Consider the following 18,266-nt stretch of genomic DNA (forward strand, 5'->3'; position numbering starts at 1 on the left):
CCAACCTATTCTTATAGCCTGTGTGTCCCAGGGTGGGCATTTCAGTTGCTCCTAAAAAGCTATTTTTAAAGAGACTTCTTCTATTTGACTGTTCATCCCTAACCCAATTCAAGGACACCCAACTCCATGAGTACTGCTCTGGGTCAACCAAGCCTACCAGAAAGGTTGTTTCAGTTGAAACACCATTAGAATGTTTACATTCTATGTACAAAAAACCCAAAACCAAAACAAACCAAAACCCTGAATCTAAGTTGTTAGTATCTATTTGCAAGTTTATATAAATAATATAAAGTCTTTGCTTAAGAGAATATTGCATTTTTATAAATTTTACTTAATTTCATTTATTTTATTTAATGTATTTAATTAATTCAGTTTGAATAACTTAAACCCTGGTATAATTATCAATAAGCATTTCTCAGGTTCAAGATAGCAGTGTAGCGAGATCCAGAACTCACTTCCCTCCATGGACACACCAAATCCCCAGCTACAAATGGAACAATTCTCTCTGAAAAAGCTGAAAACTTTCTTACTAGCACCTCTGAAACAAAGGCAAAAAAGCCACATCAATGGGGGTAGAAGAAGCAGAAATGCAGTCCCACCGAAACTCTACTTTGGGCATGGCTAATCCACAATCAGGAGGGAGTACAAGTAGAGAGCTCCTCCCGGAGAAGTGAGGGGACTGTGCCACACATCAAGCACCCTGACCCCTGAGACCTGCACCAAGGAGACAAGCCCCAAAAGTGAATGTTTTGAAAATCAAGAGGGCTTATGTCCAGGAGACCTAGGGCTATGTGGAACTAAGATTCTACTCTTAAAGGTTCACATGCAGACTCACTCAACATGGATCCTAGCATAAAAGAGGCAATTTTAAAAGCACCTAAACTTTGTGAAAAAGATTCATTTGCCAATCTTAAAATATATATCAGAGGAGTGAGGGCCTGTCAGGGCTCTCTCCAGAGATGGAGGTGCTGTTGGGGGAATTTATACACACGACACACACACACACACACACACACACACACACACACAAAAGATAATGAGAAAGGAATCTAACCATACCACACAGGGAGTATTCAAACCACAAGGGGAGACAACAAGAGATGAAGAAAGGAAAAGAGAGCAATGGCTACAAATGGAACAATTCTCTCTGAAAAAGAATGAACAAAACAGCAATAAGTACAACTAATGTAAATGTAACAAGCAACTAAATTCTCCAATCAAAAGACAAGAGTAGCTGAATGGGTAAAAATAATAAGACGCCTCTATACACTGCCTCCAGGAGACTCACTTCAGATGTAAAGATAAAGACTGCAATAAAAACAAAGATTGGCATTACATAATAAGCAAGGTGTCAGTCCAAGAAGATATAATATTTGTAAATATTTATGCACCCAATTTAAGAAAACCTAAATAACACTGATGAAAGAAACTGAAGACATGAGTAAATGGAAATATATCTATGTTCATGGATTGGAAGAATTTAATATTGTTGAGGTGTCCATATTACTCAATGGACATATTTACCCTAAATAATCTACAGACTAATCCATCATAATTTCAATGGTATTTTTCACAGAACTGAACAAACAATTCTAAAATTTGCCTGGAGCCACAAGAGACCCTGAATAACCAAAGCAATCTTGAGAAAGACGAACAAAGCTGGAAGCATATGCTTTTTGATTTCAAACTATGATAAAGCTGTAGTAATCAAAACATTATGGTATTGGTATAAACACAGAAACATAGAACAATGGAACAGAAATAAAGCCATGTATATAGGATCAATTAATCTATGACAAAAGAGCCAAGAAAACACAATGTGGAAAGGATAGTGCCTTCAAATTGAAGCATTGGGGACACTGAGGAGTCACATGCAAAAGGATTAAACTATACTATTATCTTAAACCATATACAAAAACTAACTCAAAATCTATTAAAGAATTGATGTAAGACCAAAAACCATAAAACCCTAGAAGAAAACATAGGTGGTAAGCTCCTTGACATCAGTCTTAAAGATAATTTTTTGGATCTGATTCCAAAAGCAAATGCAACAAAAGCAAAAATAAACAAGTAGGACTAAATTAAACTAAAAAGTTTCTGCACAAGAAAGGAAATCATTAACAAAATCAAAATGCAACCTACTGAATGGGAGAAAATATGTGCAAGTCATTTAACGTAAGAGATTAATATTCAAAATATATAAAGAAATCATATGACTCAATAGAAAAAAATCCAATTAAAAAAAAAAGGCAGAGGATCTGAATAAACATTTTCCAAAGAGATATGGATGACTAACGGGCACATGCAAAAATGTTCATCACTAATCATCAGGGAAATGCAAATCAAAACCACAATGAGATATGACCTCACACCTGTCAGAATGGCTATCATCAAAACAAGAAATAACAAGTGTTGGCAGGGATGTGGAGAAAAGAATACTTGTGCACTGCTAGTGGGAATATAAATTGGTACAGTTACTATGGGAAATAGCATGGAGATTCTTCAAAGAAATTAAAAACAGAACTACCATAGAATCTGGCAGTTCCACTTCTAATTATTTATCCAAGGAATATGAAAACACTAATTTGAAAAGATACACATACTTCTATGTTCATTGTGGCACTATTTACAATAACCAAATTTTGGAAACAACCTAACTATCCATGAATAGATGAATGAAAAAGATGTGTGTATATATATATATATATATATATATGCAATGGAATACTTCTTAACCATAAAAAAGAATAAAATCTGGCCAACTGCAACATCAGTGGACCTTGAGGGTATTATGCTAAGTGAAATAAGTCAGACAGGGAAAGACAAATATTGTATGATGTCATTTACATGTAGAGTCTAAAAAATAAAACAAATGATCAAAAAAAAATTTCATAGATACAGAGAAAAGACTGATGGTTACCAGAAGAGAGGTGGTTGGGGGTAGGCAAAATGGGTGAAAGGTGTCAAGAGGTACAAACTTTCAGTTACAAATAAGTCATAGAGATGTTATATACAGTATAGTGACAACAGTCTATAGTAGTGTATTGCATATCTGAAAGTTGCTAAAAAAAAGTCTTAAAAGCTCTTATCGCTAGAAAAAAACCTGTGACTTTGATGATAGATGGCAACTGGACTTATACCGACATTTCTCAGTATATACAAATAGCAAATCATTATGTTGCACATCTGAAATTAACATAACATTACATGTCAAGTATACCTCAATCAAAATGCGCTAATCACGTACTACTAATAACTAACAGAAAAAAGCTGTCAAATATTATACTTGCTTTATATTTAGACAAAGTGTTAGTCAAATAACATTTTCTTGCATATCAAGTCTCAGCATATCTGAGTGTATTTTATAGGAAGCCTCAGAATAAATCAAAATTTATGTCTGCTCCCTTGTAACATCCAGAAAGATTCAATACTAAATCTGTGCAAGGAGTTCCCTGGTGGTCTAGTAACTAAAGATTTGGCCCTGTCACTGCTCTGTCTCATTTGTCACTGCTGTGGCTTGGGACTGATCCCTGGTCTGGGAACTTCTGCACGATGAAGGGCCAAAAAAAAAAAAAATCTGCATGAAACATGTAATTTGCTTTACTGACTCAAAAATGAATGGGCTAGAGGACAAAATATAAACAATGCAGTACAAGTAAAAAACTAAGGTACAAAGACCTAAGTATTTCTGTGAAGTATATTTCTAACCTTGTTTCAATTTTCTGTTATGACATATAAGAAGCTAATACATATATTTAACTTACCTCAGCTATTTCAAAACAGCGGTCTGCTTCTCTACTGGATCTTCTCTCTAAATTAAACAACGAAAAAATCAAGTTAAAATGGCCAACTGATCACAATATGTTAAAAGTCTGATCAGGAGAAAATAGGAATTCAAAAATTTTTTAAAAAGAGTTCAATGGGAAAAATACTGGGAGATGCAAGATCTTCCTGGAGATAAGTTGTTCAAAACAAAAAGAATTCAGTACCAAAACTTGTACTAGAGGAAAAGCATCAAATACTGGTGTGTAAAATATAATCTCACTCACTAAGAAATAAACTTATCTCTGAAAAATGCAGTTATTAATTCATAGACACAAAACCGCTAAGAGGAAAACATTCAACAGGGATGTCCATCGCTATCTCTTAAGATAACCATGTAAGATTTACAATCTATCAGTGTTTTTTCCTGGATTGTAAGTGCTAATAGAGTACTACCAGTTTTAAATAGGGCAAATTCCTTTCCTGATTCACAGAAAGCACAGAAAGCTTCATGATAGTTATGCATTGTTTGAACTGAAATCTATCTTCAAGTAAGTTTCTGACATTAAAAAAATCTTAAATATAGAACACTGACTATTATTCTCTAGGGACTCCAATTTAAAAAAATACTTAGAAAATGTCTCACAAGTGAAAAACTTCCCAAATAAAAAAAAAAAATGGGGGGGGGAGAATGTCACACTTGGAATGGAATAAAATACTGCTATCACTTAAGAACCATCCACAGCAACTGTAACTTTAGGAAGTATTGGTATATGTTCTGAAAATACAGAAAATATAAACCTACCATTTGTATAGCTTCTCTTTCCTAATTTTGTTATTGTGGCAAAATACATATAACATAAAATTTACTGTTTAACCATTAACAAGTGTACAGTTTGACAGTATTAAATCCATTCATAATGTTGAGCAACCATTACCACCATTCATCTAGAGAACTCTTTTCATCTCGTAAAGCTGAAAGACTATATAACTATTAACAACTCCTCATTCTAACCTTTCCCAGCCCCAGGCAACCACCATCTACTTTCTGCCTCTTTGATTTTGACCACTCTAAGTACCTCAGATAAGTGGAATTGTATAGTATTTGTTGTTATGTGAGTAGTTTGTTTCATTAATGTTATAGAATATGTCAGAATTTCCTGCTCTTCAAGGCTGAGTAATACCCCATTGTGTGTGTATATACCACATTTTGCTTATCCATTCATCCACTGATGGACACTTTCTCTTGCTTCCACATTTTAGCTGCTATGAATAATGCTGCTATCAACATGGGTGTATGAATATCTCCCAGATCATACTTTCAATGATTTGGGGTATATATACCCAGAAATGGAACTGCTAGATCACATGGTAAGTCTTTTAATTTTTTGAGGAATCACCACATTGTTTTCCACAGCAGCTGTACCATTTCACATTCTACCAACAGTGCACAGGGTCCCAATTACTTCACATTCTTGCCAATTCTTGCCGTTTTTGTTTTGTTTTGTTTTGCTATCCTAATGGGTTTGAGGTAGTACTTCTTCTTAGCATTAAATGTGTATTCCCCTAGTGATTATGACGTTGAGTATCCTTCCATGTTCTCCTTGGCCAATTTTATATCTTCTTTATAGAAGTGACTATTCCAGTCCTTTGCCCATTTTTGAATCAGACTTTTTTTTTTTTCTGTATTGTTGAGTTTTAGGAGTTCTCTATCTGGATCAGATATACGATTTGCTCATATTTTCTCCCATTTTGTGGCTTGACTTTTTACTCCACTTATAGTGTCTTTTGCTGCACAATGTTTTAATATTCATGAAGTCAATTTGTCTATTTTTCTTTTTTGCTTGTGCCTTTGTTATATACAAGAAACCACTACCAAATTCAATGTCATAATTGGCAGAACAATGTGAATCAACTATAATATAAAGAATAAAAACCTAAAAAAAGAAATTAATTGAAAAATTTTATTAAGAATAAAATAAATATGGCTTAAAAAATTCAATGGTCATAAAACTTTTGCCCTATGTCTTCTTATAAAAGGTTTATAGTTTTAGAGCTTATAATTTAGGTTTTTGACTATTTAAGTAGGGCCCAACTTCACTCTTTTGCACACTTATCCCAGCACCATTTGCTGAAAAGAGTGTCATCTCCCCATTGAATGGTCATGGCATCCTTATAAAAAAATCATTTGACCATACACATGCAAGAGTTTATTTCTAGGCTCTCTGTTCTATTCCACTGGTCTATATATCTGTCTTTTTTATTACTGAAGTATAGTTGATTTACAATGTTGCACCATTTTCTGCTGTGTAGCAAAGTGACCTAATCATACACATATATACATTCTCGTTCTTTATCTTCCACCATGGTCTATCCCAAGAGACCGGATAGAGTTCCCTGTGCTATATAGTAGAATCTCATTGTTTTTGCATTCTAAAGGTAATAGTTTGCATCTACTAACCCAAAACTGCCTATATATTTACCTTCATACTGACATCATACTATATTTTGATGTCTGTAGCTTTGTAGGAAGTTTTGAAATCAGTAAGTGTGAGTCCTCCAGCTTTGTCCTTCTTTTTCAAGATTGGTATTTGGTGTCGCTTGAGAGTCCATATGAATTTGAAGATGGATTTTCCTATTTCCTATTTCTTTCCAAAATATCATTACAATTTTGATTGAGATTGCTTTGAATCTGTAAATTGCCTTGGTAGTATTGACATCTTACCAATATTAAGTCTTCCAATCAATGAACATGGGATGAGCTTGCATTTGTTTATGCTTTTTCAAATTTCAGCAATGTTTTATAGTCTTATTTGTACAAGTCTTTCACATTCTTGGATAATTTTGTTCTTAAGTATTTTATTCTTTTTGATACCGTTGTAAAAAAAATTGTTTTCTTGGAGTTCCTGCTGTGGAGCAGCGGGTTAAGGATCCAGTGTTGTCTCAGCAGTGGTGCAGCTTAAACCTTGGCCCAGAGCAGTCGGTTAAGGATCTGGCATTGTGTAGCTGTGGCATAGGTTTCAGCTACGGCTCAGATTTGATCCCTGGCCTTGGAACTTCCATTTGCCACAAATGTGGCCATTGAAATAAAAAAAAAAAAAAAAAAAAAAAGAAAGAAAGAAAAGAAAAATGCTATCTTAAGGTACAAACTCAGTAGAATACATGCACTATGGGAATGTATAAGAATGTCAGTAACAGTATATTAGGAGTAACTAGAAAACCATCATTTCCTTAAATATCCAGAAATAGTAAAATGGATAAATACAATGTGATGTAATCATGCCACATATTATATTTAGCAACAAAACTAAATAAATTTCAATTACATGCAAAAACATAGATAAATCTCCCAAAAATTGTTTAGCAAAAAATAGCAGAAATATTTAGTAAGATTTCAACTATCTAAATTTAACTACACAAAACCAAAGTATGTTACTCAGGGATGAATACTTAAGGGCATGATGCTATTGGGATACAATTTTCCTTGGGTCTTTCAAGCTTCTGCACATTTTGCAAATTAGATACTCAGGGTCCTTTGTTCCAGATTATCTTTCGAGGATCTTTGTTGAGATAGAGATAGCCTCACATTGTAGAGCAAAGGGAAAGTCTGCATACAGTCTTGAAAGATTGGATTAGTGTCTCCCACTAGAGTAACTGGAAGGCAAAATTACTGGGCAATAAAAAAGACTCAAGTTTCCTAAACTCAGATTGCTCTCCTGTATTGCAAACCACCCTATGGACAAGTCCTCTGCACTGATCTGTGGCAACCTGGGCTCAGGAAAATGGCACAAAATGCTGCTATTCTTGCTGCTGTTATTGCAGTCAGTAATAAACAGTCCTTTGTCTCTGATCCTGGTGTCTCATGTCTCCTACTAGTATCCTTGAAATTGTAACAGGCTACTTAACTTCCAAGTACAGTAAGATCTCAGACTTTTCACAGTTTTTAACATTGATCATCAGTATTATAATAATAACAGTGACGGTAGTAATAATGGCTACATGTAGTGATTCTTTACTATTAAGAAATTTACAGTTCTGTAGAGGAATCAGACCGAAAATTGTGATAAATGCTATAAAAGAGACAAAAGGAGCAGAGAAGAAGAAAGAAACAGGGAGGGGTATTGTTTGGACCTGAGGAACTCAGAAAAGTTCTCCAAGAAACAATATTTATACTGAGATCTGCAAATTGAGAGGATACAAGTCATATGAGAACACAGGAAGGCTGTAAGACAGGAACAGCTTTACACGTTCAAAGAAATGAAGGTCAAGCTAGACGTGTAGGTAAATGGCAGAGAGGCATGAGAAGATGCCAGAAAAGCACGGAGTTGGGGATACTTTGTGGAGGACCTTGTATGCCTGGATTTTTTTCAAAGTGAAATAGTCTGCCAGAAAAAAAGCTTTTAAATGATATTTACATTTAAGTTTTAGGAAAAGCAGTAGTTGTTGACTGGAGAATGGGTTAAAAGAAAGTAAGAATGGAGAAAGGAAACAAACTATGGGGCTGTTGCGATGAACGGCAAGAAATGATGGCAGTCTGGCTTGGAGTTGGAGCAGACAAGTGAAAGCATTGTAGAAGGATTACAGATATTTGAGTAAAACTTTGAAACAGACTGCTATCATATTTCAAATGTGCAAGTTGAAGGACAAAGAGGACTGAAGACTCCTAGGCTTTAAGACTGCATTTAATGAAATGGGGAAGAATATTATTGGTGGGCAATTAATACAGCTGATGCTGCTGACTCCCCACAAATATCCTTTCCCCTTGTTCTTTACTAACAAAGCACTAATTATATGGTGCAGCAGTGAGCACTAGGAAAAAAAAGAACAAAAAACCACTTTTCCTAGTCTTCCTTGCAACTTTAGAATACGATATAAATTCAAAGCTACTAAATATCATAGAAATGATATTAATGTCTATCTCTTAAGATATGCACAAGCATTAAATGAAAAATGCATATAAATTGCTTCAGATAGTCACTGGCACAGAAAACTCTGTGAATATTAGTTATCCTTATTGATATTGTTATTTTTATTAGGGCATGTTTTATCATTTTATTAATTTTCAGAACTCTCTTAAATTCTTTGGGTTACATTTTAGAGTGTCAGAATAAAGATGAAACAATTTCTTTTGTATTCAAATCGTTTTGTTGTAGGATCTATAAAAAAAGGTAATGTCTACTGTATGCAAAGTATGAAAACCAACAAACTGTAGCTACTTACAACTACATCACTTTTCTGAGTACAGGCTTTCTCATATAAAAGATTAAAACACAAGCAAAAATTACTTGAAAAATATAAGGTATCATACAGTACCACCTTCAAAGGGTTTTTACTCATAAGTGCTGTCTATATGTAAAGCTCAAAATTCCACAACGTCTCGACTACCTCTTGTTGGACCTTCCAATGAAAATGAAACCTTTAATAAAGATTAAATATAATAAATTATTATATATAAAATAAACTCTTTATTTTGTATTTAATTTATTAATTTATTATATTTATTGATTTATTATTGTATTATAGTAAATATAGTAAACTCTTATGAGTATATAAAGAATAGGATTCTAAGACACACATGCTTTGTTTCTCAGTGTATGGTACTTGAGCACTGATGTAGGGAGGATTTATTTTCTTGAAGACAAAGACAGTCACTACTATACATAGAACTAAATATAGTTCCAAGCACAGAGCAAACAAATGCACACCTTAAGCTAAGTTGTAGAGCATTTTGTACTTATATATTTTGGTAAAAGAATGTCGAAAAACTGGAAGCATTAACCCCTCCTTCCTCTAATTATTTTTGCCACATTTAACATATAACAACTAGTGAAAAAATACTTTCAAACTCCTATCAGAACTTGATGCAATGCATTTATCTGAGAATCTGGGAAGGGAATGATATAGTTCTTTCAGATTATATATATATATATATATATATATATTTTTTTTTTTTTGGTCTTTTTTTGCCATTTCTTAGGCCGCTCCCGCAGCATATCGATGTTCCCAAGCTAGGGGTCAAATCAGAGCTGTAGCTGCCAGCCTACACCAGAGCCACAGCAACGCGAGATCCCAGCTGTGTCTGCACCTACACCACAGCTCAGGGCAATGCCGGATCCTCAACCCACTGAGTAAGGCCAGGGATCGAACACACAACCTCATGGTTCCTAGTTGGATTCGTTAACCACTGAGCCCCACTGAGCCACGACGGGAACTCCCATTCCAGATTATCTTCTATCCATACTAATTCCCTCTTACACTTTCACCCTTCAACTCACTGCTTCCACGCCCTATTTCTTTTTAAGCTAATTCTTGCTTATTTTTCTTTCTAAGCTAATTCTTTGCTTATTTTCCCCCTTATATCAGTTTGGACATCCTCCTTTCAGACCTTGCCTGAAACCTCCTAATCTGCTTCTGGGTTAGCCTCCTACCTGCTCCCTTGCCACCCTGGATTTAGCCCTTTGTGAGTATCTAGCCCAAGTATATCTCTCTCCACAAGACTTCAAGCTCTCTGAAAGCCAGTTGGAGTGCACTTTGTAAAGTATCCTTTTCTGAAAAGCAGAAAGATTAAAGAATATAGAAGTATTTGCTCATAGAGCATTCTCCCTCTCAAACATGCTAACCCTCTCTCTCTCTCTCTCTCTCTCACACACACACACACACGCACAAATATTCACATGTCATAGACCCAGATACACTTTCACACTCACCCACAAAGTATAAAGTTGTTAAAAACTATGCACGATCTCCAAATCTCTGTCAAAGCAGAATCCTATTTGAAGAGGAGGGATGGGATTTGAAGCCAACAATCCTAGATCAGTTTTTTGTTATTCCTGCAACTCCTCTAAAGTGAGCAGAATTGACTATACTCTTCCTGTCAGCTAGAAACCAAATCTATGAAGAATTTCATATCAGTCACTATGGAGAATCATAAAATATGAGCTAAAATTCAAGCCAGCACAAACTCAGCTTTGAGTTTTCACTGAAAGCACCCTACTAAGAATACATACTCTAGCAATTCCAGAACCCAAAAATAGCTCTTGCATTTGCCAAATGATCTTCTCAGTTTACACTTCTTCCAGCAGCATAAAATAACATATATGCAATCAAATATTCATATTACTAAAGGAAAGGGTGGATTGGTTAAACATGATGCTTGACGTAGTTGTAAAGATGCAAGCAACTTTACATTCAACTTTAAAACTTCCTTTTCCAATGTTAAACCTTCAACTGTCTTTTCCAACACCAGATGTATCATAAATCAGTGAGAGAATGAATATTTCAAATCTGAACTTCCTTATAATGTCAACCAGTCAATAGTTCAATTTCAGGAGCACTGATATTTTACTAGCAGTCTTTCTTTACATAACTATTTAAATGTTCTATTGCACATTGCCCTTAAAATTTCATTTTAAAAATTATTAGATCATAGGAAAATAGCTAATTGGAGATCACTGACTGCTTGTGTGTTCAACTGTGAAGAAAATAAACTGAGGAAATACAACGAATTCTAGAAATATATATTACGTCTGAAATGCACAATGTTAACATTCTCATTTTATCACATGTACATCAATTGTTTAATTTTCTCATATTTACTCTTCAAAGGGGATTTAGGAAATACATATTACAGAAGATACAGGCTTACCTATATTGGGGAATTTACTTTAAGAAATCCATTTATATTTTAAAACCCTCTCAAATAATTATAAATGTAGCTTTTTAAAATACTCTCAAAAATTAGCTCTCAAAAAACTCAGTATTTTTCAGCCTTCTTCAATCAACACTTTTATTTTCATAATTGTGTCATTAAACTCCAGGAAGAAACATATATTTAGAAGGGAGTTTCCAAAAGTCCACAGGATTGTTGGTGTTAAAAAATACATCCTGGAGTTCCTGTTGCGGCGCAGTGGTTAACAAATCCGACTAAGAACCATGAGGTTGCGGGTTCGATCCCTGGCCTTGCTCAGTGGGTTAAGGATCCGGCGTTGCAGTGAGCTGTGGAGTAGGTCAAAGACGCAGCTGGGATCCCAAGTTTCTGTGGCTGTAGTGTAGGCCAGTGGCTACAGCTCCAATTCGACCCCTAGCCTGGGAAACTCCATATGCCGCGGGAGCGGCCCAAGAAATGGCAAAAAGACAAAAAACAAAACAAAACAAAAAAAACCATCCTCATTGCCATGTACTTTTCATATGATTCTAGAAATAACAAAAGTCTCAAAAAAAGGGCAGTAAAAACAACTCAGCAAATTAATTGACATATTGAAAGACATTTAGAAAAATAAGAGTCATCTGAGAGATCTAGACTCCCCCACTCCTTAGATTCTGCTCTCACCAGTGCCACTTTTCTCTGCCACTTGGATTCTGGATCAGTGAACAAAACAGGTTACAGGAATTTGAGCAGGATGCATTCATGAGACCCAGTCATCAAATATATGGTATTCTATATCAATATCCTTTTCTCCTACTCTACCCAAATCAGAGGCAAAGCTTTTACCACAACGAGAGGAAATATAAATTTTACCAAGAAAAGACGAAACTGTTATTATTTGGTGAAATGTTCTAAAATCTTCCTCAGATGGACTAAAGATTCAGTAATCTTGACCTCAAGTAATGCTAATTTAAATACACAGTCTAGTAAGCAAAATTATCCTGAGAGACTAAATTGGATCTTCTAACATCTGAAAGAGAGCAGTGGTCAAATCTGTAATGCCATATTGACATATTATTTTCTTCATTATACACACAAAATTGCATACCCACATTTTTTCCTCCACTCTTCCTTCATTGAAGGACATGTTTCTCATAGCTCTACTTCAGAAGGATTGATTATAAGTAAATATTGAATGCTTCAAATGAAAGCAAAATCTATTAAGAGCATCAGATTACTGACATTACAACAGGAAGTAACTCTCAGCAAAGGAGGAAGCCACTAAATAAGTACAGAAAGGGATTTCAAATTTTATACATCTAAAAGACATTCGACTTCTTTTTTTTTTTTTTTTTTTTTTTTTGTCTTTTTGCCATTTCTTGGGCCACTCCCGTGGCATATGGAGGTTCCCAGGCTAGGGGTCTAATCGGAGCTGTAGCTGCCAGCCTACTCCAGAGCCACAGCAACGCGGGATCCGAGCCGCATCTGCGACCTACACCACAGCTCACGGCAACGCCGGACCCTTGACCCACTGAGCAAGGGTAGGGACCGAACCCGCAACCTCATGGTTCCTAGTCGGATTCGTTAACCACGGTGCCACGATGGGAACTCCCCATTTGACTTCTTTTGCACCACTGAACATCAATTATTTTCCATAACAAATAAGTTTACTGCATCATTTAGCAGAGCCATTAGTCAAAGTTTACAGTTTTCAGCAGTTGTATTTCCCTCTATCTTTAAATTATTTTTTGTTTAAAAAAAGGGGAGTTGCTTCAAGTGACACCATCAAGAACACAGAAAGAGAACCCACTGGATGGAAGAACATATTTGCAAGTCACATATACTGACTATATAAAGAACTTTTACAAATGCAGTAATTAAGAGGGCAAATAACTCAATTTTTTAAATGGGCAAAGGATTGAATAGCTATTTCTCCAATAGAGATATACCAATGGCCAATAAACATTGAAAAAGATAGTTAACACATTAGTCACTAAGAAAATGCAAATCGAAACCACATTGAGATATCACTTCCAACCACTAGAGTGGCTATAAATAAAAAAGACAAATAATAAGTGTTAGTGAAGATGTGGAGAAGTTTGAACCCTTATATATCACTGGTGAAAATATAAAAAAATGGTGCAGACACTTGGAAAACAGTTTGGCAGTTTCTCAAAATGCTCAGTATAGAGCCACCTTATGATTCAGCAATTCCACTCCTAGGTTTATATCCAAGAAAAATAAAAACATATGTTCATACAAAATCTTGCAAAAAACGTCCACAGCAGCATTATTCACTGTAGCCAAGGAAAACCCAAATGTCCACCAATTGATGAATGGATAAAGTGTGGTATATCTATACAATGGAATATTATTTGGCAATAAAAAGGAATAATGCACTGATACAAGTTACAGCATGGATGAACCTCAAAAACATTATGCTAAGAGAAAGAAGCCAGTTACAAAGGACCACATATTGTGAGTCTGTTTACATGAAGTGTCCAGAATAGGTAAATTTACAGAGACAGTAAATAGATTAGTGGCTGCCTAGAGCTGAGGATAGGGAATGGGGGTTGTGGGGGTGGGGAGTGACTGGTAAGTTTCTATTTGGGGTGATGAAAATATTCTAAAATTAGATTATGGTGATGATTGCAAAACTAAATATACTAAAATTTTAATTGTACACTTTAAATGGGTGACTTTTACTGTATGTAAATTATCTCTCAATAAAGCTGTTAAGAAAGGGGAGATGGGATGCAATAATGCATTGTATTTCTTGGTGTTTTTGAAGACTAAGGAGTATGACTTCCTAGACCATTTATGACTAAAAAAAAAAAAAAAAAGCTGTTTCCATGTTTAGATCTAATACTAAACAAGGCATGAAGACATAGAGTCATTGAGAGAAACGAGTATCATTGAGGGCCCTGGAGACAGACCCATAAAAATACGTGCATTTTCAGGAAAATGTGTTTACTAAAATAGACCCTCAAAAAATAGGTCTATGCAAAGGCCTTAGCAAACAATGGGCAAACATGTCTCAAGGGAACTAAATATTCAGTGAAATCCTCTAAACCGACAGCCTTCCCAAGTGCATAAAAATCTTAAGCTGATGGACCTTTAAGGTCTGGTCTGCTCCTCCCATAATTAACAAGGATCTCAAAGCTTGAAGAGTAGTCAGCAATTAGAAAGAAGCAACAGGACTCCCCATACAGGGCACAGCGGTCAAGCTTGCTAAGCTTAGACTCTCTCCTTTCTCTGCCTGGGTTCAGAGGCCCTAGCACCTCGGTTCACTTGCTGAGCATGCTCGCGTCTCCTCCCTGCACTATTCAACCTCTCCGCGGCGTAGCGGGAGCAAGGAAAGCGGTCTCGCAACCTTGGGGGGGGGGGGGGTCGCACCACACAGGTGCGGGCCTCGCTGGAGCTGAGGAAGAAACCCTAGAGTGCAGACACCTACCCACCTACCCAGGCAGGGACTGTTCTCCTGGCAGATCCTGTCTCGCGCAGAGCATGCCATTCCGCGAACGTCCCCGGGAGCCCGGCCGCAGGGCCGCCAACGTCCCCCGGGGTCCTTGCGCCTGGAGTGGCTTGGTCCACGCGCGGAGCCCGACTCCGCCAGCCTCCACTCGCCCCACTCCGCCAGCTCTCACCTTCCTCCTGCACCATTTCCAGGACATCCGGGTCGCCCATCTTCGCCAGCTCGTTGATGACACTGTTCGAAGGGACGCAGAAGGCGGACAGCTGCGACAGTTGGCGAGTTCTGGGCTGGAGACTGAATCTGATCGTGGGCCGCCGGCCTGGAGTCGGGATGAAGAAATCTTCTTTGTTAACCTCGTTGTCCTCGGCTTCCCCCAGCCTCGGAAAATTCAGCCAGTTGGGCTTCTTCTCCAGCCGATACTTCTTCTCGATCTTACTCTTGAGCTTTAGCTTCGCAGACTTCTCCCGGTAGCGCTCCTGGGACCTCTCCCAGTACCTTTCCCGGAACGTGCCGGGATGCTGGTCACCCCGCTTCCATGAGTACTGTCTACTCCCACCCTCCTGCAACTCCCTTTTGGAGTCTGCTTCCAGGCTCGCTCCCTGCTTCTCTCTCCTCCTCCCGAACTCCACCTCGGGGGCCGCCATCTCCCCGCCCCCCGGCCCGCCCGGCTCCCGGCCACCTGGCTCCTCTTGGCTTCCGCCTTCTGTCCTGCTTGGTCCCGCCTCCACCGCCTCCTGTTCCCCCCCAGGGCCCGCTGCCTCCAGGCTCTCTAGAGCCGGCAGCTCCCTGCTCCAAGGTCCTGGCTGGTCCCATCCCACAGGGCTGGCCCACGTCCAGGGCTCCTGGTTCTCCCGGGCAGCCGCCTCTCCCTCCTCTGAACCTTCCTCCGACGCCCGCCGACGGGCCACCTGCTCCCTCAGCCAGTTGGCCTGGTCCTCTTCCATCTGCCCAGCCCTCCGCCTAGAAGGAGAGAACCCCTTCCCAGTTGAGGAGTTATTTTTTGTCGGGTGAGAAAAAGCCGTCCGTCCTTAAGGGGACCCCATCCCTTAAGGCCCGCGCGTGGACAGACCTCCCAGGTTCTAGCAGCCCCCTCCCTCCGGAGTCCTGCGCATGAGTACTGACTTTGCCAGCTTCCTGGACGCACACGTGATTTCTGTCCAACACAGTCGGTGGAAAGGCAAACATGTTTGGCCTGAGTTCGAGTTCAGCCTCTGCCCCTTAAAAGCTGGACTGCTTTGGTCAAATTTCTATGAGCTTGTTTTCTCAGGAGAACCATTAACAGTTCCCACCGAGGGGCCTTGTGGGGAGCAAGTTGAAGCGTCTGGGCAAAACGCGTTGAAATTTTAGCTGCTATCAAGAGTGACCCGTTGTCCGTTGAGCCCTGCTCGGCCTCAAAGTGTTTCTCAGTGACTTGAGCACTTCGACATCAAGCATAGTCAGTGGTCCCACTTTTCACAGGCTCTTCTGAATTGGTTCTGTGTTTGAGGTTTTATCAACAGCCAGCTCCCCAATAACTAGGAGATAAGAAGTACTGTCTTAATGGGGGGGGGGGGGGGGGAACAGACAAATGATGGTGCCCTAAAGGTGAAGTGGAGATCTGAGCTGAAGGCCTTGAGAGTCCTACGGAAAAAGTGACTGAGTTTGGGGCAGTCACTTGTTTAAGAACAAGGAAGATATTAGCAGATGTAAACTAGTATATGTAGGATGGATAAACAAGGTTGTACTGTGTAACACAGGGAACTATATTCAATATCCTGTGATAAACCAGGAAAAGAATACATATATGTGTGTGTATATATATATATATATATATATATATATATATATATACATCTGAACACTTTGCTGTACAGCAGAAATTAACACAGCATTATAAATCAACAGCATTAACAATCAACTGTACTTCAATAATTTTATTTTATTTTTTTAAATGAGGATATGACCAAGGAAGACTTGACCTTCCTTAATTTTCATGTTACCTTTTTTTTTTCCTTCTATTGACATTTTAGGACCAAGAATTACTTTTTTTTTTTTTTTTTTTTTTTGGCTGCACCCACAGTATGCAGAAGTTTCTGGACCAAGGATCAAACCTGTATCACAACTGTGACCCAAGCCATAGCAGTAACACTGGATCCTTAACCCAGTCACTTGTTTAAGAACAAGGAAGATATTAGCAGATGAGCCACAGGGGAACTCCAGGAATTACCTTTTACAGAAAGTAGGTCTTTAGAGAGGTGTTTTACTAGAGATTATGGTTAACTGTGGAATTTGAAATCACCTTTTTTCCCTATGCTTTGCTATCTGTTCACTATTTAAACCTCTAGGACTTCATCAATTCTGGTCAAGTGATTTGAGACAATACATAATTTCTTACCTAATGCAGATTGGAATTATGTTAGAAATGTGAGTATACATAAGTCTGAGGAATAGACTTACATGTAATTATAATAAATTGCTGGTTGTGTAACAAGTGTTGGGTTTTTACCTCTTGATTAATAATGGTTTGAATCTAATAAAATGTTTACAATGTGGTTTGTTTCATTTTCTTCCCATATGCCAGGTACTCTGCTAGGTGCTATGGATATTGTGATTGCTGGTACAATCTTTTCTTTAGGTAGATTAAATTAATATAATTATTTTATATAATTTTATGTAATTACGTTTTATTTTTCTTGACTGTACACCATGTTTAAAATGATATATATATGAAAACACATTAATGATTTTATGCAAAATTAAATGGAATATGTTAATGCTGAATTTGCTGATAGTGTATCATCTCAACTTCATTAACAAAAAGTTGGATGTTCCTTGTGTTCTTTGTAGCATATGAAGGTTCCCAGGCTAGGAGCCACAGCTACACCTTTTCTGAGCCGCATCTGAGACCTACACCACAGCTCACAGCAATGCTGGATCCTTAATCTACTGATCAAGGCCAGGGATCGAACCCGCAACCTCATGATTCCTAGTCGGATTCGTTTCCACTGCACCACAATGGGAACTCCTTACCTGTGTTCTTTTGAGAAAGGTATGTATCTTATCCATAACTCTTGAGATCTTGGGAAATCTTCTCTGTATTCTTATCACTGAAATGTTTTATTTTGCTTGTCCATAATTTTAGAATCTGCTAATTTCCTCCATTGCTATACCCGGCCTTCTCAGACACAATCTTCAATCATATGTTTCTAGAATTATGAATAATGAATACATGTTCTTTTAATGTAATTGAATGCACAGTTAAGTATAAAAAAATTATATTTTTTTAGCTGTCCAAATAATTTCAACCTTTGTTTCCAGATTATTCAGTCTTTATTTCAGTGTTATTGCATCATTTGGTAGTGCCTTTATTTATTTATTTATTTTAGGTCTTTTTTTTTTAGGACT

General features: G+C 37.5%; 1 protein-coding gene across 3 annotated transcripts in view; it reads right to left on the bottom strand.

Annotated features, from left to right (window-relative positions):
* ANO5 (anoctamin 5) overlaps positions 1-16,380 on the bottom strand; it is an 84,803-nt gene extending 68,423 nt beyond the window's left edge. For 2 of the 3 annotated variants that reach the window (XM_005661072.3, XM_021083250.1), the window contains exons 1-2: positions 15,055-16,380; positions 3,765-3,811 (exon numbers count right to left, since the gene is read on the bottom strand). In XM_005661072.3, the coding sequence (XP_005661129.3) occupies positions 3,765-3,811; positions 15,055-15,826 (819 nt within the window). In that variant the 5' untranslated portion in view covers positions 15,827-16,380. The other variant, XM_013994479.2, reaches the window with a different exon arrangement.

The sequence above is a fragment of the Sus scrofa genome, chromosome 2, assembly GCF_000003025.6.
Source record: "Sus scrofa isolate TJ Tabasco breed Duroc chromosome 2, Sscrofa11.1, whole genome shotgun sequence".
Lineage (NCBI taxonomy): Eukaryota > Metazoa > Chordata > Mammalia > Artiodactyla > Suidae > Sus > Sus scrofa.